The sequence below is a fragment of the Bombus bifarius genome, unplaced genomic scaffold (genome assembly GCF_011952205.1).
Source record: "Bombus bifarius isolate JDL3187 unplaced genomic scaffold, Bbif_JDL3187 scf7180000009832, whole genome shotgun sequence".
Classification (NCBI taxonomy): Eukaryota; Metazoa; Arthropoda; class Insecta; order Hymenoptera; family Apidae; genus Bombus; species Bombus bifarius.
The window spans coordinates 476,023-497,999 of record NW_022885363.1 but is presented as its reverse complement, the minus strand read 5'-3'; the positions used below and the strand labels follow the sequence as shown (position 1 = coordinate 497,999).

The following is a 21,977-nucleotide window of genomic DNA, read 5'->3' as shown; positions in this document are numbered from 1 at the left end:
AACAAAATGGATCATACGTAATTCGATAAAATAATATAAACCGGAAAATATCGTGCTTCCGTTATTTCCTTATAAAACGAAAGAAACTTTTCAAACGACCTAACATTTCACAATTTCAATAAATATTATCCCATTTACTTTAAATCTTATATTATATTCTCCATACTGATGTCTCATAGTAATTACAATATTATTTTCACAACTTAAGTCTAACATGCACATAAATATTTATTGTTCAATGTAGATGAGACATTTTATATGTATAACACTGATATACCGATAATATATGTAAATCTTTCCCCTCGAAAGGGGATAAAATTTTATTCTATTAAATTTTCAAAGTTAACATACAGAGTACAACAGTGCACCTTCATACAAACGTGAAACCAAGTCTGTGAAATGTCCCGGTGTTCATCTCAAACAGAACAAGATGGATCGTACGTAATTCGACGCAATAACATCAAACAAAAACACATTGTGCGTCTATTATTTCCTCATAAAACGAAAGAAACTTTTCAGACAACCTAATGGAGTAACAGTGATACGAAGCGGTGGCAAATTAACGCAAAACGTTCGTTTGAACTGGAAGAAAAATTGAACGCCCGAAGCCGGCCTGCCGCAAGCCGCTCGCCTGCAACGAACCTAAATTCCTTCCAAATTTCTAATTCCTTATCAGAAGCTAAAGAACGACGTTTCCCAGAACACAGGGGAACAGATGGCATGTTTCCCCACGTACCGATGCCTGGTTCGCTCAATACACTTTCGGATCCTTTCACTCAGATCCCTATTGGAGACCATGAGTCGCAACGACGCGACACAGCGCAGTGGACGTGGCAAGGACACGGCAGCTGAAAGGAGCCACGATAAAAGGAGGATCCGTTGAGAAAACACGACAACTATACGTTATCCTGACCGCAGAATCGCGCGCTTTCGCCACCTCGACTGCATCTAACCATGAAAACTGGCCATTTCTTACGAATCCATGTTTCTTTCTCACCGATCATTTTTCTTTCTCGTCTAAACACGAGCTTCGCAGTTTATTACACGCTGAAGAAGCTGAGTACACGTGTGGCCGATGATTTAATTGAAAATGAGGTAGCTGTTAGTCATTAAGAATTAATAGCTTGGTTTAGTCACGGCGTGAATTATGTAGTTTATAACGTTCGAGAAATGATAAAAATTAACTGTTTGAATGCTTGAAAATCCGTTTACGAGATTATGTGTGTAATAGAGTAATTCGTTCACAGAACTATTAGATTGTCCGAAAAGCTTCTTTCGCTTCATAAGTAAAATAATAGATGCACAACGTTTTTTATTTTATATTATTTTATGGACTTATGTATGATGCATTTTGTAGTAGAAGTAGTAGAATAAAATGGATCAAACGTAATTCAATAAAATAATATAAAACACAAAATGTTGTGCATCTACTATTTGCTTATAAAACGAAGGGACTTTTCGAACAACCTAATACTTGAAATTAGGGGAAAGTTGAACGAATGTCTGGTAAACTCTATTCCCCTTAAATTTTACCATTGCAATTGTTCTACTTTAATACTTTCATAAATCACGACGAAATTAGAGCCATTAGAGTTTGGATCCTGGAGAGTCTGTTTAAGATACCAATGACAACTGATTTACATAAATATTTCCAATTAAGGAGAAGTTGAACGAAGTTGAACTAAGAATTAATAACTTTGACTTCGTCACAAAAGTTTATGAAACATGGAGTTTGAAAGATGATAATAGTAAGAGTTCGAATGCTTGAAAATCTATTAAATGAGAAACTAATGGAGAAGCGATTTATGGAAATGTTTGGGATTAGCAAAAGTTAAACGAAAGATCAAAAAGAAATAGATCTATATATCGGAATTTATTATCCAAGAAGGAGGATGTTTATTTAATATTTCCTATCTATAGTAAATGATAAACTTCTGGCTTTAATTACATAGATAAGAGCAATTAAGCGAACTAGTCATTATTCTGTTTAGAAAATATAGGATCGTGCATCATGTCGCAATATAAAGTGAGGAATTCTGTGCTACTTACGCCTCGCAGTATGGCTGTTTGTTGAAACCCTTGTACGTCCGCATGTTCAGAATCATGCCGCAACCCTGACACTTGAAGCACTGTTTGTGCCATATCTGCAAGAAATATATCTTTGAGTGAGTTTTCCCCTCGAACTTTGTACACAAATACATATTAATGAACCATTGACCAGAATATTTGTAAAATGTTATAGACACTTAGAAAATAGAAGAGGAAATATATAAAAAAGAAGACAGAAATACTGGGTTGTCCGAAAAGTTTCTTTCGTTTCATAAGGTGATAATAGATGAACAATAATTTGTTTTATATTACTTTATCGAGTTAGGTACGGTCCATTTCGTTCTATTTCTATTATTATGTTCGTGCATAATTCGATAGACTAATATAAAACGAAAAACATTGCGCGTCTTTTAGTTCCTTATAAAAGGAAAGAAACATTTCGGACAACCTAATACCAGGAATATTGTGCACATTGTTCATCTTCTTTTTTATATGATCAACTCCATAGAAAAGATAGAGAAAAATGATATTAAAAAGTTTCTTTTTTTTAATTTATCACGAAATATCTATAGTATAATATTTATGTCATCTCCTTACTATAAACAAGATTATATCTCAATTCTTGCGATCATAGAAATGACCAACGGTCAAAGAAGGAATCGGCAGGTACGCAGAAAAATACAAGGAAAGAACGGCAACATATTCAAACCAGCTGGCTGCTGAAGCGAGCCTAACTCTCATAGAAAGAAGACTAAAAAGAAAACACCCCAGTAACCTCGCTAAAGAAATAAAATAGTCAAATTCAAAGATGGTGTCCCGCTGGGGGTTGCCATCCACATGTTATTTAGCAATTAAATTAGAAAAATTTACCAATTGTCCAGCTAAACAAATTCTAAAGTACAAATTAAATAATAAAAAAAAAGAAAAAAATAGAAATGACTCGTTTGATTCTGAAGAAGCTGAACGCTAACTATATATCCAAGTAATCAAATCGTGTAACATGCAACAAGCTATTTTCTTTATTTTGAAAGATTCATGAGATTTTTGAGCAGCTCGAATATAAATCCAGTATTTTGGTATCAGACTGAAGAAACTGAGAAGTAAAATGAAACATTCTGTACGATACAAGTAAAAAAGAATACCAAGAACCATTCGTCTCCTATCATACGCAAAAACCAACAGTTTCGCTCGTATTTTCACCCACGTGCAGGAAAGAAACATTATTCGTAGGTTTCTAGGAGAACAAAAGCCATCTAATCGTGGCAATGCCTTTGTTTCATTGTTATTCATTGGTAGCATCTAAACGATAGTACGCAGCCTCCCAACATTGTCTTTTCCGCGTGAGGATTTATCACGTGCCAACAATAAGCACGCACTCTGACCCAACTATCCATTTTCTAATGATAAATAAACGCGTGAAATAGTATTCTTCGATAAGATCGGCGAACGTTCAATGAGTGAAAAACGTAATCATCGTTTTTCTATCGAAGGTCGCGAACAATTGCAGATATCCAGAAGAAAATATCCTCGAACAACCCCTGCTAAACATTTTCATGTTTCGCAGTCTGTAAACGTAAATCAGAAACACGATATCTATGAAAATTAATTCGTTTTGTAAATCATCGTGCGTCGTAACTCTACCAAAGAGATCACAACGACAATTCGATTTGGAATGCGTTTGGTTCTGTATAGATCCATCGGTCGAACGTTTCTCACAGCTGACCCAGAGATAACCGAAGGCCGTCATAGTTGCTGGTCGATAATTAGCAAGGCTGCTGGTGATGTCAGATGTCGAATAAGGTCGCGGATCTTAGAGTAGAACGGCCATCGCGGGAAGGCCTACACCCGGAAAGAGAGAAATGACTCACGAGCGTGTGAGTCAACTTTGATCGCGGTCAACAAAGGGTTATAATTATTCCTCGTGAAAAACGCCTTGTCTCTTGAACGCTTTTTATTCTCCAGACGTTTCATTGTATTTAGGATAAAGTTTCTCTCCTTTTGTGTAAATTGTCGCAAAGAACGCGAAAACCAGTGAATTCTAGTTCAAACGTAAAAATTACCTGAGAAATAGAAGACTATTGACCATTTTTCGACCTACTGTGGCCCGCACATTTTTTAACATAATGAAACTTAATAATATGTTAATAATCTAACATAAACGTTGACCAAAAATGGTCACTTTAATAATCGATACAAACCACGGTAGAAAAGAAAGACAATCTGATCTTTTTGTCATACGAGCCAACTTTACCTAGCAGTTGTATGGTTCTTGCAAAGCATTGTAAAATCGAAAACTAAAAGGCAGAGCAAAATTGCTGGCTAATTAACCTTCCAAAACTGATAAACGTTACTACGTATGCCCTAATTACCGCGTAGATAAGATAGTCTTTTGTGGTCTCTAATGTATCATCGATCATCGTTAATCAACCTCTTACGTGAAAAAACAGCAACAAAATATATAAATAATTCATCTATATATTATACAGGGTGATTGGTAACTGGTGGTACAAGCGGAAAGGGGGTGATTCTAGGCGAAAAAAGAAGTCGAAAATATAGAATAAACATTTTTCGTTCGAGGCTTTGTTTTCGAGAAAATCGACTTTGAATTTTCGATGGGTACGCGTGCACTTTATCGCGTCTTGTTATAACAGATCTCACTGTAGATCATTGTCTCGCTGGAAAAATTAAAAAAAATTTTTATTCTATATTTTCGGCTTCTTTTTTCGCGTAGAAGCGTAGACGCGTTTTCCGTGTGAGATCCGTTATAACGTACCGTACGCGTACCGAGCAAAAATTCAAAGTCGATTTTCTCGAAAACAAAGCCTCGAACGAAAAATTTGTATTTTATATTTTCGACTTCTTTTTTCGCGTAGAATCACCCCCTTTCCGTTTGTACCACTAGTTACCAACCACCCTGTATATTCAAGCGTATACTAAATTGTTAAAGAGAAATATCGGAAAACACTAAAATGCATGAAACACAATTAAGAAGATATACAATTTGCACTGTAGGCTCGAAATACGATGAGTTAACCAAATTTCAAGTTTCAATGTCTAATGTTTCAAAGTTTTAAATTTCTATGTCGAATTCTTCAATATTTCAAATTTCACATGTCCATGTTTCAAATTTCAAACCTCCAAATTTGAAATTTTAATATTTCAATCGAACCAACAACCACAGGAAAGAAGAGAGAAAAACACGGGAATGCAAAAGAAGAGATAGTAACCGGTTGAAGCAATGGCAAAAGTACTTGAGCAATCTTGTCACGTTTCGATTTCTAGACGATGCAGGTCGTCAGTGTCAGTCCGTGAGACGGTGGAATGCATCGTCGAACAAACGCAACGGTACCTTATTTGTATCGTGCTGGCAATGTTAATCGCGCCACGAACAAATGCTAGCAGTGCCACTTTCGATCGTGCTTTACGTCGAGAACGCTATGGGACCGGCTAGCACGTGACGCACACCCTGGATCTCGTTGTTTCAATTTAATTGCAATTACTTAATCGCGATTAGCGGTAATTGCTCGTGGTACCGCTTTCAAATCAGTGAACAGTGAACAGTTAGTTACTTGATTGCAAGTAAAAATTCGACTCGCGAACGTCACGAACGCGTAACTTTGCTGAAATTACTTGCAAGTCGGTGAATAATCGAAGAAAATGATGATTTTATTATATGATAATATTATTGCGATATTTAAGATTAGAAACTTGGTTTGGAAAATTGTAGAAAGTTTGATAGATCTGTGGCAACGTAATTGGTATTTTAATTATGCAAATGTTTCAAAAATGCTGAGAGAATGATAGTGGTACTGTCGATCACAAGTTATCGCTTGACAAATTCTTTTGTATAATTGTAACAAGATTGATCAATTTTACAGATGTATTTTCTAAATTACAAATTGATTGTTTTAGTCGATAAGTATTAAACAACTGTAGAAATTGTTTCATATAACAAGAATTTATAACTTATAAAATGTAGTTTATAAATTTACTGATATTATCAGTAGACTTATAAAATGTAGTTTATAAATTTACTGATATTATCAGTAGACATATAAAATGTAATTACTTATGTAGTAACTTATAGAATGTAGTTTATAAATTTACTGATATTATCAGTAGACATATAAAATGTAATTACTTATGTAGTAACTTATAAAATGTAGTTTATAAATTTACTGATATTATCAGTAGATTGCAAATGTTTATACAAATCAAGAAATAGAATCTAGATACATATACATATAGATATATTTGAACCTCTAAATATTATAACAATTTTATATTTATTCATACTTATTTATACATATATTATTATTACATATACATATTCTATGTATTTATACATATGTATTTGTACACATATGTATTTATACATATGTTATTTATACACATATGTATTTATACATATGTTATTTATACATATTCTATGTATTTTGTATATTATATTTCCCACAAATACATCGAAATCCACGATTTAATTAATAATTAAAAAATTCTTTAAAAACTACTCGAATGAACACGTGATCAAAATGTAGTGTACATAGCTGCGTATTTTGTTCGCGTTTGAGTCATGAAATTTCCCGAGGACTCACGGTTGCGTGTACGCATCCAAAACGATCTTACGAGGTAGCAACGAGTAGCAACTTAACTCGATTACTCAATTATGTACGATGTTTGCGATTCGATTATACAGTCGATATTCACAAACGACACGATAAAACCCGATGGAACATTGTACTCGGAGCACTTTCACTCGTTTTTGGAATGTTTTTCGCTCATGCAACGACCAATCCCTTATTTCGCAAGACATTTTACTCACCATAAACGTTGTCCAGGATCAAATATGGTCATCGAGCTTTACGATGTTTTACGATGAAAACGATGCCGTTAATTGATCACATCGCATGATACATAAGATCGTAGCCATTAAGCTTAACTATATTTTTTTATATTTACTGATATTGGTTCCTAAACTCTGTTCACTTTGGGTATATGCGTGTCGTTTTAAGTATTCACTTTTCATTTCATTTATCTACCTATTTATATTTACATATATTTTTAACGCTAAAACTACCGATAGTTAAGACGAACCTATTTCTACGAAAACCAGCCAAAATCACTGGTCTTTAAAAAATACGTAATAATAGAATATTTTTATATTTATTGATTTATTACTTTTTTACAGAAACAATTCCATGTTATGTATTGTAATGTAATTCCATGTTATCATCCCTAAACGAAGACTGACACATTTATAATATTGTAGAACCAGTCGTTTCGACTGCTGCGGTATTGCTAGTGTTAGCATCTTGCGATCGATCCGGAATTTTCCTGATAACTGATATCATCATATCGAATGATACGCGGTATCACACAAAACGTATGGCAAATTGTACGAAACGAGGAAACTGGTTAATTGGGACTCGATAAACAAATTGCAGGACCCTCTTACACTTTGACAAGTACCAGTTGTTTTAAGTAGCCTTGATACAAAATTATTTTCAGTTTGAATACATAAAAAAGAAAATAAATCTCATTATATTATTCTTTTAGTTATCGGTGCGAAAGTCATTACATCATTGCGGAAAAATATAACACGAAGTAGGAATTTTAAAATAAAATTGTAAAACCAGTCAATTTGACTGGTGTGGTAATTCTACTGTTAATTTATACAATATATTATATTGTAGAAATTTAAGTTGAAATAAATGGATTCACCTAATCAAGTACTAAGTGAAATTTCTTTCGAATAATTGCAGTTTCACTCCATAGAATTACACTAATTATAGAATGATCTAATACCATCGAGAAATCACCACTGTCGACTAAACCTCCGAATTTTATTTTAATTCCTTTAGCAGCATATGCCAACCCTTTTAAGTGTTTTATTCGAAATTTACTTTAACTAAAAAATAAGACAATTTAAATAAACAAAGGAAGAAAGAAATTCACTTAAATACCAGTTTTATTCACACTATTGTTGTATTCTGTAATTTTTAAGTGTATGATATATCTTGAAACAATTTCCAGGATGCAATCCTGCTTTTCTTTCGCAAATAAGGTGGGACATGAAAGAATGTCGAGTGGGACTCGACAAAGAAACTCCTGAGATAAAAACTGATGTCGAGTCACACTCGACATAGGAGTGCAAAGGGTTAATATTCCCCTAATCATCATGATGGCACTTAGTATAAAACCCATTAAGCTCTATCGAAATCGATACCAGTAATCGATTAAATGATTCTTCCCCTCAACACTCCTGCACATTGTTCTGAATATTCATATATTTTCTACATTATGTGCATTCTATACATATTTGCACTGACATATATATACAGGGTGGTTGGTAACTGGTGGTACAAGCGGAAAAGGGGTGATTCTAGGCGAAAAAAGAAGTCGAAAATATAGAATACAAATTTTTCGTTCGAGGCTTTGTTTTCGAAAAAATCGACTTTGAATTTTTGCTCGGTACGCGTACGGTACGTTATAACGGATCTCACGCGAAAAACGCGTCTACGCTTCTACGCGAAAAAAGAAGCCGAAAATATAGAATAAAAATTTTTTTTAATTTTTTTTTTAATTTTTCCATCGAGACAACGATCTACAGTGAGATCTGTTATAACAAGACGCGATAAAGTGCACGCGTACCGACCGAAAATTCAAAGTCGATTTTCTCGAAAACAAAGCCTCGAACGAAAAATTTTTATTCTATATTTTCGACTTCTTTTTTCGCCTAGAATCACCCCCTTACCGCTTGTAACACCAGTTACCAACCACCCTGTATATATCCATAGCTTAGCTATAAAACGTCAGTTTTGTCAACATTGGAAGTAAAAAATTGCAGGAATTTCGCTATCGTACGAGCCACGATCGCTCATATGTTACACAATTACAAGGAACAGAAGCAGAGGATGGTAACAATCGGTCGTGTAATCGTGCACGTTGAATAACCAGCGCGGTTTTTCCGTATAAGGATGCTTCCCTACTCGGGAAGAAAGCGCGGCGTGCGAAATTAAATCGACCGCATAGAGGCAAGGAATCGTATCACACTATCACGATGGAATCGCATCGCGCGACGTTTCGTCGTTGAAAGTGAAAGTTGGCGCGGCCGAATCGCTTCTCCGCGGACAATGACAGCCAAATGATCCCGTATGACCTTTCTAACCTTCTAAATATCAAACGTTGTACATATTTCATCGGTGTACATTATTTTATTATTCCTGATCGATGAAAACTTGCAGAATAGAAGTAGTTTAATCAAAATCGAATGAAATTTAATGTTGAATGACTTGCCAGGGATGAAGATAGTATTTCTTGACGTGGAAAAATAGTTCGAAGTTTATGTTAAAATTAATGTAGAAGATAAGAAAAAATAAATTGAAGAAATTCAAGTAAGAATATTAAGTTTAAAAATTAATCTATATAAGTTAAATAATCTATGTAGCATTAGTCCCTAATCTATTAGGTTGTCCGAAAAGTTTCTTTCGTTTCATAAAGTGATAATAGATGAAGAACAATTTCTGTTTTATATTATTTTATTGAATTGATCCATTTCGTTATATTTCTATTATTATGCTCGTGCATAATTCAATAAACTAATATAAAACAAAAAAACATTGTGCGTCTATTATTTCCTTATAAAACGAAAGAAACTTTTCGAACAAGCTAATACATAAACCATGGATTAATCTATATCTAGAGATGCAATTTAAACGAATTCGAACTGCTTCGAATGTATATAAGTGGCGGGAAATTTGAATCATTTCAAACATAATTCCATACTTGAAACGTTTTTGTAAGGAGGTATAAATTATTTTGCGGTGAAATTTGAACGAATACAACTTGATTTGTTTCGCTACGCTTGCAAATGGCAAGGATGTTGATTCGTCAGGAATAAAAGTGCGATGTTGAAAGTAGAAACTGGCGTCAGAGTTGGTAGTTCTATCGGATAGTTTTTTCTTTGCTTTGCAAGGGAAATAGTTTGTGGTTTTAGATTTATAGAAATGTCGCCGAGGATACAGGTTTGTGGTGATAAATTAGTATGTTGCAGCTCGTCGGAGAATTGAAATGCAACGAGGAGGTTCTCGATTTTTTCCTACTAAAAGGTATCTAGTAGATGTTACTCGCGCACGTAGAATAATTATTCGCGTTTTCGCAACAACCGGTGGGAAACAACCGGATGCCGTGTCGCATCGCTGGCATAACAGAAATTTCTAACGGCTGAAACCGGGGATGCAGGAAAGTAAAAGGCTCATTCTTCTAGATCACATCGTGCATCCCATGATATTACCTCAGATCATTCTATTATCTAATACAATTCTCTTTGTTCAACAAGAATAAATTCTTCGAAATTTAGATAAAATTTTTATCTACAGATAACGTAACTTTTCGTCGATTATCGATCATTTTAAATTCTTGGAAATACATAATTAATCGAGTTTTTTGACATTTTTAGATAATTATTTTTTTTTTTAATGATTATTTATTCTTAGGTTATTTAATCGACGATTCTTGTTTGATCGATTAACGCCCTCGCTATTTATCATTAGGAATATCGTTCGACTAATTTCAAAGTGGAGATCATGGATATTCTCAACTATGAAAAATATTCTTCTCGATGGAATCACGTAAAAGACATTCGAGCAAATATTTGTGGTTCGACTCTCAAGCGGAACGCAAACGTTCGTACGCTCGGCTCGAATCAATGTATTTTTGAAGCGATGTAGGCGCAACAGGTTGGGAATGACTCCCACCTGTTGCAACCGTGTGCCAGGCCCACGCAACCGAGTAGCCTCAGCCTGGAATTCGATTATAATTTCACTAAACTACGTTATTCCTGAGGATCACATAGCACGTTACTATAGTCGTATGATAGATGATCGTTTCGGATTCGTTGCCGAGCTATCGTGACATTTCCATTTTTCGTTGCGGTGATCTTTCGTATTCGAGTGGTATTCAAAGCAAAGGTGAGCGTTTGAATATGTGAAATTTCATTCTAACTTCGAACTGTTATCGATGCAATTTGAAAATTTATCAGCTGTGAAATTTATAAATTAAAAAATGTACAAGTTTGAAAGTTTGATGAATTGAGAATGAGAAAATTTGCAAATGATAAAGTTTATAAGTTTGAATGCTCCAAAATTGAAAGTTACGAAGATAAAAATTCAAAATGACAACAAACGTGTTCAATTTCCATGGAAGCGAAGACGATAAAAGTTCGCTCCTCGCCCTCGACCACGCCTTAATTTAATCATAGCGCGTGTTTTTGAAAAAAGAAAGAAGTAACGGGGAGGGGGAGGGGGGAAGAAAACAGAGAGGAGGAGGATCAACAATGCCGAGGGTGGTGAAAAAAGCAGCTAGCGGTTCCTTCTCGGTTAATGGGACGAGGATTAATTGCTTCTACACCAGGATGCGTATGTCTGGCCGTACGCAGATGCGGGTAGTGTAAATTGAAACAAGACACTATTTGAATCCGGCGCTGCACCATAACCGCGCCACATATACGATCGAACGTGCAAAAATAGAACAAACACTGTGAACGCGCTTCAAGCCCAGTGAAAGTATCCAATACAACGAAAAAATTCGTTATAACGTGCGCGTGGAATAAAGAGCGATCTATAGATCGCAATCTAAAAATACATAATATAAACGAGATCGGTCAAATACTTTGCCACTACGAATTAGAAAACAATAAGAAACAGCCAATTTTTATATCCTTTTGCGTTCTTTTCCACCTTACAGAGTAGATATTCCTTTGCAATCTAATATTATATATATTTATAATATTAGATTAATAATAGAGAAGAGAAGGGCAATGCACGATGGGGAGGAACGACAAGAAGGAAGCACAGCAAGGAGGCAAAAGCCCAAATTTGCAATAGTTTTTTAGTCATTAGTTTTTAGTTTTTAGAATAATTAAGAGGAATAATTTAGAATTAATTAATTTAGAATAATTAGAAATAATTTAGAATAATTAAGGAAGTGTAGATATACAGGGTGGTTGGTAACTGGTGGTACAAGCGGAAAGGGGGTGATTCTAGGCGAAAAAAGAAGTCGAAAATATAGAATACAAATTTTTCGTTTGAGGCTTTGTTTTCGAGAAAATCGACTTTGAATTTTTGCTCGGTACGCGTACGGTACGTTATAACGGATCTCACGCGAAAAACGCGTCTACTCTTCTACGCGAAAAAAAAGCCGAAAATATAGAATAAAAGTTTTTTTTAATTTTTCCATCGAGACAACGATCTACAGTGAGATCCGTTATAACGAGGCGCGATAAAGTGCACGCGTGCCGAGCGAAAATTCAAAGTCGATTTTCTCGAAAACAAAGCCTCAAACGAAAAATTTGTATTCTATATTTTCGACTTCTTTTTTCGCCTAGAATCACCCCCTTTCCGCTTGTATCACCAGTTGCCAACCACCCTGTATAAGAAGCGAAATAGGTATAAGAGATGTAAAACCGAAAGTTCGTCCAAAGCCGAAAGGCGCGGACTAAGCAATAATAAAAAAAAAATGTTAAATTACATACAGAGAGAGAGAGCGAGAGATATTTCCATACATAAACTTGTTAATAAGCGATGTAAGAGTCTGTATGGACAAATTACAGATACGTATATACGCCACACATGCCCCGTCCTCACTGAATGCTTTCATTCCCCCTATCACTGTCATCATTAGTTCTATGGCGCCAATTTGAAATTTCGAGGAATACAATAAATAAATTTGAACGAAGAAAATAAATTCGTTATTCTATTATAAAATTATACATAACACGATCGTTTTGTTTATTCCATTATGGAAGAACTCATTGCAAAAAAGTACAATAATATAATTTATAGGTATAACACGAATTTGAGATTGTGAAGAGTACAACAAGCTACTTTTTGAATTAATAAAAAGAAAATTCTTTCGTTATCATTTGTATCTTATAGAATTATACTTAACAATAATTTCGCTATTTCATTACGAAGGATTAGTTACATAACGCGAATTTCAAATTGCAAACAGAGAACATCAAATAAAGTTGAATATTTCTAAAAAGACAAATTGCCCCATTCTCGTTTTTCCATCATATAGTCATATTTAACGACCGTTTTGTTTCTTAATTGCAGACAACTACGTTACAAAAAGACAACGTCCTTTTAGAAGTAATTTAAATTTCTTCTGATTAGAGGGACGCAGCACGCGTTAATTGTTCTTCGTGCGCTAAATTCGTCTTCCTCGACGATGCAACGCTCTCGCTACTCGCTTTGATCCGCGCACGTTGTCCTCCATACTCGAGGTTTCTTCACAGATGGAGACCACTGAATCAAGATGGAGAAGGAGCGAAGATACAAAAGAAGAGCGCGCGTGAGAGAGAGAGAGAGAGAGAGAGAAAGAGAGGAAGGTGCTTCTATACACGCTATTCACAAGAACGTACAGGCTACGAATAACGAGAAGGCAAGATATGCGCGTGCGCACGCGGAGAAAGGAAAAATCAGCGAGCGCGGTAACAGACTGTAATTTTACAAAGAAATAATTATTCGCGGGTAGATCCGATTCTAGTGGTTTGCCTTCGTACATAAAGTATATATATATGTATAAGTTTCTATGTAACACAATGTTGACCGATCACGAATAAACTCGTATCTTCATGCACAAAATTAAATTGTTAGTTTTCTATAAAATAGCCTGTGGCGCGAATCAGTTTTTGTATGAAATAGCCGGTCAACGATGTGTTAAAGCTTGTACGATTTTAATAATTGAAAAAGTAAAAAATTTGCTACCAGTTATTTTCACTGGTTTGGTATTCATTTCGCTCATAAGAATGCTTATGTATATTAGTCGACAGTGAAACTGAGACAGTAAAACTGATCAAAAATCATAATTTTGAGCCACATACATACGTATACCGTGTATCATACACATATGTATATAAATACTAAACGTTAGACATAAGTGAGTTAAATTAAGGAAAAATTAGAGCTGTAAATCGTAACGTCCTAAAGTTTAACATACATTGTATTTAATAAAATTAAAAACAGTCGGATTGTAAGCATTTTCAAATTTCTGTCTATCCTTTAGAAAGGTTAATGGCTGAGTAATCTAGTCGTGACCCAGAGAAGGGGCTAAAAATACATGAACTTAGAGGAGAGCAGGAGAAGGACGTAGGAAGTGAATTTAGAAAACCAACGTGAAGAGATCGCGCGTTTCGATACGTCCAAATTTAGGAGGTCCGAGCCTCTGCGTCCAGCTCCGGTTCGCTTTCCGGCGCAGAGTACCGCCTACACGATTTAAGCCTCGTTAACGCGATCCTATGTGCACAGCAGTGTACGTTAAATAAATTGTAACTGCTATACGTTATTTCAACGTCTATAATCTTATTGAAGACGATTAAGCGACTGAAAGTCGCGATATGTTCAACTATTCCACAAATACAATGTACGAAATAACGAAAGGGTTAATAGCAATAAACACGTGCAATTCACACGAAATCATTAGTTACCGCGTCGATAGCAACACGCTTGGCACGTGCAGTTTTCTATGCCACATTGTGTGCACTGTCGTGACGCTTCCGTCGAAACAACCCTATTAACGACATTGCCTCGCTACGAGTTAGTTGAACTGTCCCCGGAGACGCGATTCTGTCACACAATATAAGATGAAAATCAAGAATGGGAAAATTATTTTGTAGAGCGGCTTCATCTTCGAGAGAAATGCTTTTGAAAATCAAAAAAAATACAAATGAAGTTAAATTACCTAGTAATTTATTATATTACTTAAGATTTTGTTGAAAATGTTGCTCATTTACACGGCCATCACATAACATCTGTATCTAAACTAAAATGATAAACTAACCTCAAAATGTTTATTACGTTCGTTGTGTTCATTCCTAAATCTTAAAAATAAATTAGTAAGGAGGTATTGATAAATAAGTCCTGACATTGTACTCTGTGTATACGAAAAAACATAAGAGAGGTTTATGTTAAAACCTCTAGCAAGTTAGAACATATACATTCGATAAGTTTTCATATATAAAACGAAACATCCAGTATCAACTTGTTATTATGGCTTTTCGTGGTATTTTGAATCATAAAATCTCATCAGCTCTCTGATATTACTACAATTTTCAACATACGGTATATACCAAACTAAAATATCCACTAGGAACTAACTAATTTCCTTGTATGTCACATCCTCTGGAAAATGACTACGCATATCTCAATTAATCGTCTATTCGAATAAGCATGCGTAAGTTGATGATAATGGTTTCGATGAAAATGAACTAAGAACTACAAACGTACTATAAAGAAGCAGCATCTTCGTCAGAAAAATGTTGGTAGATTCGATGGAAGGGAGAACAGAGAATATGTTGTACGCTGGCGTGGACGGACAGAACGACACAGACAATTATGCCGAATGGAACAGCACGCCTCAGTAAGCGGAACTAAACGAGAACGGTACATCCTACGATCTGTTGCAAAAAGTTCCGAGCCGTTCCACGCTATCCGTTCACAGCGGGATCATTCTTGAGGGAGATATGTATAAACCAAGAGCGGAACGTTTTCGAGGCGCAAAGAAAACAAAGAGGCTCGTGTAGTTCTTTTACAGACAATAATCTACAATCTAGAATCTAGACTGTAGATAATACGTTGTCTATACAAAAAAATCTTATCGCGTATTAGAGATTCTTTATATAAAGATTATTAGTTTCCAAAGTGCAAAAACAAAGTTCGCTTTACTTATTAAATTCGCATGCGTAGTGGGTTGGAAATAATCGCACCGCACGAAAATCGTAAATCTTTCCGGGAAACTTTGAAGAGACAGTATAAGACCACTTCTGTCGTTCGAGTAACAGTAAACCAATAATTTAGCTCGTGTTTATTGCATTAAATCAAATAAAGATAATACAAATGTAATTCTATAACCTATTTTCATTTCATGACAGAATAGATTTGGTTGAAACATTTGTTACTACATACAGATGAATAGACTGCGGACTTTTATGTATTTATGAAACATCTGATGGTGCAAAAATACACAGAATACACAAAATATGGATAAATATGTAAATATCGAAGATATAATACTCGTTATAATTTTTAGTGGATAGAATAAATCTCTAAATTTAGGTTCCATTTTTTAAATTATATTCATAAAAATATGAATTTACATGAATATCCGCAATCTACAGATGAGAGAAAACATAGTAAGATCTTCGAAAATTCACCAGACAAACACAACAAAAACGTACCTTGTCGAGGCACTTGAGCTCCTCGATCGGGTAGACCGTTTTCTCGCAGCGGGCGCACGTCTTGCTCATCTTCTACTTCTTCCTTCGTTTCTTCGTCGTCTTTCTTCTCTTTCTCTCCTTCACAGCCGCAGTTCCGCGTACGTATGTATCTTGGCCTCTCTTGTCTTCACGAAACACTGCGCGAACGTAAAAACACGTGTAACACTAACGACACATCCGCGCGGTCTTTCGTATCGGGACGATCGCAGAAAATCAGAGACAGAGCACGTACACGATTTGAGATTGTTTACGAATTTTCTCGACGACAACCGCCACGATTAAGAAAATGCACACCAGCAGAAAACCTCGAACTACACGGGTGCCACAGAGCCGCACCAAACTACACTGCCCTCTTGTTCTCGTCTAGCTACAAAAACTTCTTGACTGACAGTAATGGTGGTGTACCACGCTAATCAAAACGATAACGAAATATTTATATATATCAAATCTTTCCAAAATCTTTTCTGCAAGAAATTATTTATTTGGAAGACTTTAATTACGAACAAGTGAGATACTGATTTTATTATTCTTCGAAATGTTGGTTATAAATATCATTTCAAGCGTAGCTATCTCGAATGCAATGTGTTGGTAAGGTAGAGCAAGTCGAAAATATCTTGATAATTTAGGTTTAGAATTACTTTCTCAGATTAAATTTTTTTACTTTGAAGTATCTTTTTTGTGTGACGTTTTAATAGATAATATGCAATAATTGGATATTTAATGATGCGATAATCGATACGTTTAATTCAATTGGGAAAGTTTTAAACTAGTAAGTGGTTTAACATACTGCGCTAGTCAATGTAACAACGTGTGCTATTTACGTCTATCAGTAATTTAATTTTCGTATGGCTAGAATTGAATGTAAGTAATCAAGGAATACGTATGATAATTTTAACACGATTATCTGCGTTTGCACTATAAATATGAGTAATTTTAAAACGTGACGTATATAAATATCGGCGTGACAAAGTCGGTATAGTAGAAAACTAATACGTTTGTAAAAAACACTAATCTGAAACAATTCGCTTCTACTTTATGTCACATCCTATTTATTATTATATATACTATGATATATTTACATATAACATTAATCTGTAATCTTTTAATTCATTATTCTTGATTTGTTACCGACACTTCGTTACTGTTCCGTCTTGTAGCGCACTCTATGCTACCATATCACAACACGTTTCAAAGTTTAAGATAAAGAAAATCCAATACTACATTTCAAACATGTCTAATTACGTATAAAAGATTATAAAATCATTTATTAGAATACACACCTAATAGTAATAAATTAGTTACATCATTAGATTTCTAGAATTACAGTTGTTGCTGACCTTTAAGAAACTGATAAACGAAACTGAAATCTTTCTTTGTAAATCCTTGAGCGATAATTGCCCTATAAATTTGATGAGCCAAGGATCCAAAAGGAATACTTGCTTCTACCTTAGCCGCGGCAGCCTGCACCAATCCTAAATCCTTGGCCATTAAAGTCACTCCAAAACCACCCTAAAATTAAATTCATTAAATACACCAATAAAGCAAATCTTAACAAAATAAAAGAAATGCAACGTAATTAAGTACCTCGTAATTTTTAGAGCTTGGAACATTGTCGAGGATACCTGGAACAGGATTATACAACTCGGAAGACCAACATCTGCCGGAGCTAGAGTTCACAATATTAGCTAACACCTTGGGATCTAAACCTAACCTAAAATACAATAACCAAATGAAACAATTATATTTATAGTGTAGTATGAAATACAAACTGCGCGAGTTACTTTTGTCCGAGATTAAATGCTTCAGCTGTACCGATCATGCTAATAGCCAAAAGCATGTTATTACACAATTTTGCTGCTTGGCCCATACCCACGTTTCCACAATGAATAATCCTAGATCCCATGGATTTTAAAAGAGGCTTGGCAAGTTCGAAATTTTCCTTAGAACCTCCAACCATGAATGTTAACGTTCCATCCTTAGCTGCGTTTATACCTAATTGGAGTTAAACGAAATGACATTAACACGTGCTCAAACATATCTTCGCATCGTCCATGAGTATATTCGATCATCTATAACCACATCTAACTTTTTACTATTGTACCTCGCTGGTCACGTTATTCAATCATGTTTTAAGTCACATGTATACATAAAGGATTTTTCTAGATAGATTTCGCTCAGAGTATAAATAATACAAGTTGCCTAGATTTCCAATTTTTATGTACGGTAGTAGATTTTATTTTTGAGACAAGAAATTGTTTATAGTTCAAGTAAACAGATTACGTCTATTAAACAGTTATAACATCCGATTGAATGTGTTTTATTAATATGTAATCTTGGGCAGAAACTTGACAGAAATATAGTATAGAACGCGAATTTCAAGTCGTTTAAATAGATAGAAAGAGAAAAAGCAGAAAGGACGCAAGCAAGAAAGAAAGATGTGGGATATACTCTATAATGGTAGATCTGGAGCATCTATGTGCAACAATAGGTACTATTTTCTCTGTATCTAACTGTAGAGTGTAAACACGCTGTGGATAAAACCAGCTTAAGAATTATTAATACTTTATTATTTTTTTCCAGGTGAACGGAGTCGCTTGCGACTCATGGTTCCTTGGAGACTTTTGTTCCTTACGATGAACGAAGAACGTTGCAATAAAAAAATTTTGATCTTAAAAATCATACCCAAATTCAATTTTTCACGAACTTTTCTTTCAAATTTTCATCGATTCAGAAGTGTAGATTTACTCCCGCTGATTTATATACGTTATTCACTTTTCATATACTCTGTCTTGTTTCCTCGTGCACTTTAAAACTTTTATTAATGCATATGAATTTCACGATCTATTTAGAATTACCTCCAGATACTGGACTGTCTATAAAATTAACGCTCATTTTTTCAGCCTCCTTCGCCAAGATTTGAGATACAAACGGATCTATTGTGCTGCTGTCGATCAGCAGAGTGTCTCTTTTTGCTGAACTGAAAGTACGAAAAGAGAAAAAAGAGACTCGGGTATTTCATTTTTAAAGATAATACGCTTGATAAATTGAGAGGAGGATACTTATTTACCTCAATAAACCATTTTTAATGTTATAAACGTCCAGAACATCTTGATTAGATGGCAACATCGAAACGACTACTTCGACGTCTTTTACCACTTCAGTAGGATCCGAAGCTCTGTCAGCACCTACCTCTGTCAAATTCGACACAGCTGATTCGTTCACATCAAAGACAACTAGTTTGTGACCCTGTAACATGATATAAATCAATACATTCGATTTTAAATGAATCTTTAGATAAACATTATTTGATTGCAAGTATGCATATATGGAAAATTTCAGCTTTTTCAAGTGGATTTTTCTTTTGTAAATGAACATAATACAGAAAAAATGTAGGAAATATCTATAGTAAAGTTTCGTAATTGTTATATAATTACTTGTTACATAATTTAATAGGTGAAGCCATTTTCCATTTATGCCTTATTTCTTGGTTTCGCTTATTTTTCACAAAATTACGAATTTGCATAAATATAATAATGAATAATTTACGTTTCGTAGAATATTTCTCGCCATGTGACCACCCATGTTGCCCAAACCGATGAAACCGACTCGAGAAAAACATCGTTTCCCTGCATCACATGTAAGAAAATAAACATATAAGGTAAAAATTGATTTCTTATTGTCATCGAATATTTTTACTATAAGATAAACAACCTGCACTAACACAGATAACAAACTTCTGCAATGAAGTAAAAATACTCATTGTAAAAATGCTTATATCACAGTACGTTAAGAGAATTGATAGTTATCATTGAATTCTGTCATTATACACTATTATCATGCACGATGGTCATATAAACAACTAACTATATCACGAAACATCACATGTATTCGAAAAGTATAGCACTGCAAAGTAACAAGGTATAATATTTTCGTGGGTAAAGTTCAGTTTTTGAGCATTCGGCACAAAATTCAACGAGAAACTAACCAAACAGCTTATAAATGATGTTTACCATAAACGTGTTATCGACATGAGTTCAGCCTAACCTTATCGTATAGATAAATATTTTTTTGTTAGCTGTGTTGTACTAGAAAAAATATATATAGCTACTATATTATTATAATATGCCCTTTAAAGACACTGTATGTATTGCGTAACGAAAATAATATAACAACGAAAATGGAAATTACTTTCTCGTAGGTCGGTTTAATGTTGCGTCAAGTTCATGCCTTGTCGTTTGTCATTTAAAAAGTAATTGTATGCTGTTTTATATACGTATTTATTTATTTCATACGAGTGAAAGAAATGAAAATATACCTTCTTTGTTATTAGACAATCATCTTTTTCCTGGTAGTGCATTCGAATATCTACTTGATAACGAACAAAATTTATTTCATTGTGAAGATGAAAACTTTAAAACGATTCGTTATGAAAGAACTCTGCAGTATGGTTTTTTATTTTAGGAGATAAGCATAAAGTCGGTGCCAAAGGCAGGTGATTAAATTTGCATAATGTTGTTCGGAATCCAATGTACTCAAAACATGGGCATGAAAGGAATTAGAAAGAAGCACGTATTTTATCGAAATTTTTCTACAATAAATCCAGAAGTGCATGCATCAGCCTCAAAAGTAAATCAAACCTTGATGCAGGGAATAACAATACAGTGATAATTCGGACAAATATATAGATCGTCTTATTCAGATGTTTCTATCGATACTTGACATGCGACATAAGTTTTTGATGCTATCTGATTTTTTTTTAAAGAACCATAACGATTTTCTTCTGTTTTTGCCGTAATTAATTTCATTAGTGTTTTATTGCTACTTGCGATCTAACTCGTTCCAGCTTTGTTGATGTTTGCACGTGTGTGTGTGTGTGTATGTGTGTGTATTTATGCCGACTAAGAACTAAGTGGTTCGAAGGACCACCCTCGTTCGAAAAAAACACTGTATGTGGTTGACCATTTAATAGAAATATTTACAGAATACTAGGAGCTGTCCTGTGATCGTGCCTCACGTTGTGTGTAATTATTCTGTATAAACTATCTTGCGCGAGTGTTCTATCAATTCGATGTACAGATGATTCTAACATATGAAATTTCAACCGTTCGAGTCGTTCGGACTGCCTTGAATATTTTATAGATTCTAACGACGAATAGGAGGAAAAAATGGCTTTGCTCCTTCCTTCCACAGCCAATTTCAGGAGGATGGGAGTAGGGTGCAAGCGATATTGTATTTGATAGATGGCGTTTTGACAGCTTAGGGAATTTACATGGTTTCGTTTGCTCATGGTCACTGAGTATCGTTACGATAACTTATACGTTTATAGCAAATGCACCGCAGGTACTTGGAGATCCAATAACCAAAGGTTGGGAGCTTAGTACACTAAAAAAGAAATATTAATAGTAACCTTGTCGATTTCTACCTGCAAGTCATGCTTGTTGTAATAATCAGTATGTTATCTTATCATTTCCGATAGAATAAACAATAAGTAATAACAATAAATTACAAAAAAAAAATCAATATCATTTCCTGTATCTTTATCAGTGCCAGTACTATCATTCTTGCATATCTAATTGAAGAAAAACTTTGCTTATCTCGATTTTAATACTAATGGCCTTACAGTAATTCGCTTCTGAACCTTCATATACAAAAT

General features: G+C 34.6%; 2 protein-coding genes across 5 annotated transcripts in view; both read right to left on the bottom strand.

Moving 5' to 3' along the window:
• Positions 1-16,354, bottom strand: part of LOC117215874 (LIM and SH3 domain protein Lasp) — a 42,354-nt gene extending 26,000 nt beyond the window's left edge. For both annotated transcript variants that reach the window (XM_033462438.1, XM_033462439.1), the window contains exons 1-2: positions 16,286-16,354; positions 2,050-2,144 (exon numbers count right to left, since the gene is read on the bottom strand). In XM_033462438.1, coding sequence (XP_033318329.1) covers positions 2,050-2,144; positions 16,286-16,354 — 164 coding nt within the window. The remainder of the gene's footprint in view (positions 1-2,049; positions 2,145-16,285) is intronic.
• Positions 16,355-17,542: 1,188 nt separating this feature from the next.
• On the bottom strand, positions 17,543-21,322 carry LOC117215875 (3-hydroxyisobutyrate dehydrogenase, mitochondrial). 3 transcript variants are annotated; one of them, XM_033462442.1, is made up of 7 exons: positions 21,304-21,322; positions 19,871-19,950; positions 19,392-19,570; positions 19,180-19,301; positions 18,106-18,316; positions 17,909-18,035; positions 17,543-17,833 (listed from the first exon to the last, which is right to left on the bottom strand). In XM_033462442.1, exons 2-7 carry the CDS (start codon positions 19,904-19,906, stop codon positions 17,645-17,647), a joined length of 864 nt encoding a protein of 287 aa, XP_033318333.1. In that variant the 5' UTR covers positions 19,907-19,950; positions 21,304-21,322; the 3' UTR covers positions 17,543-17,644. The 3 variants fall into 3 exon arrangements, with proteins under 3 accessions (XP_033318333.1, XP_033318331.1, XP_033318332.1); XM_033462440.1 differs by lacking the exon at positions 21,304-21,322 and adding an exon at positions 20,036-20,303; XM_033462441.1 differs by lacking the exon at positions 21,304-21,322 and adding an exon at positions 20,046-20,303.
• Positions 21,323-21,977: the final 655 nt, after the last annotated feature.

What these genes read in the sequence shown, in the direction of transcription:
- LOC117215875 (XM_033462440.1), bottom strand. Translation starts at nt 20,084, where the DNA reads ATGAGTATTTTTACTTCATTGCAGAAGTTTGTTATCTGTGTTAGTGCA. An exon ending in AGACAGTCCAGTATCTGGAG is followed by an intron (nt 18,317 to 19,179) that starts GTAATTCTAAAT and finishes AACTCCAATTAG; the next exon opens with GTATAAACGCAGCTAAGGAT. An exon ending in GCATTTAATCTCGGACAAAA is followed by an intron (nt 18,036 to 18,105) that starts GTAACTCGCGCA and finishes ATTGTATTTTAG; the next exon opens with GTTAGGTTTAGATCCCAAGG.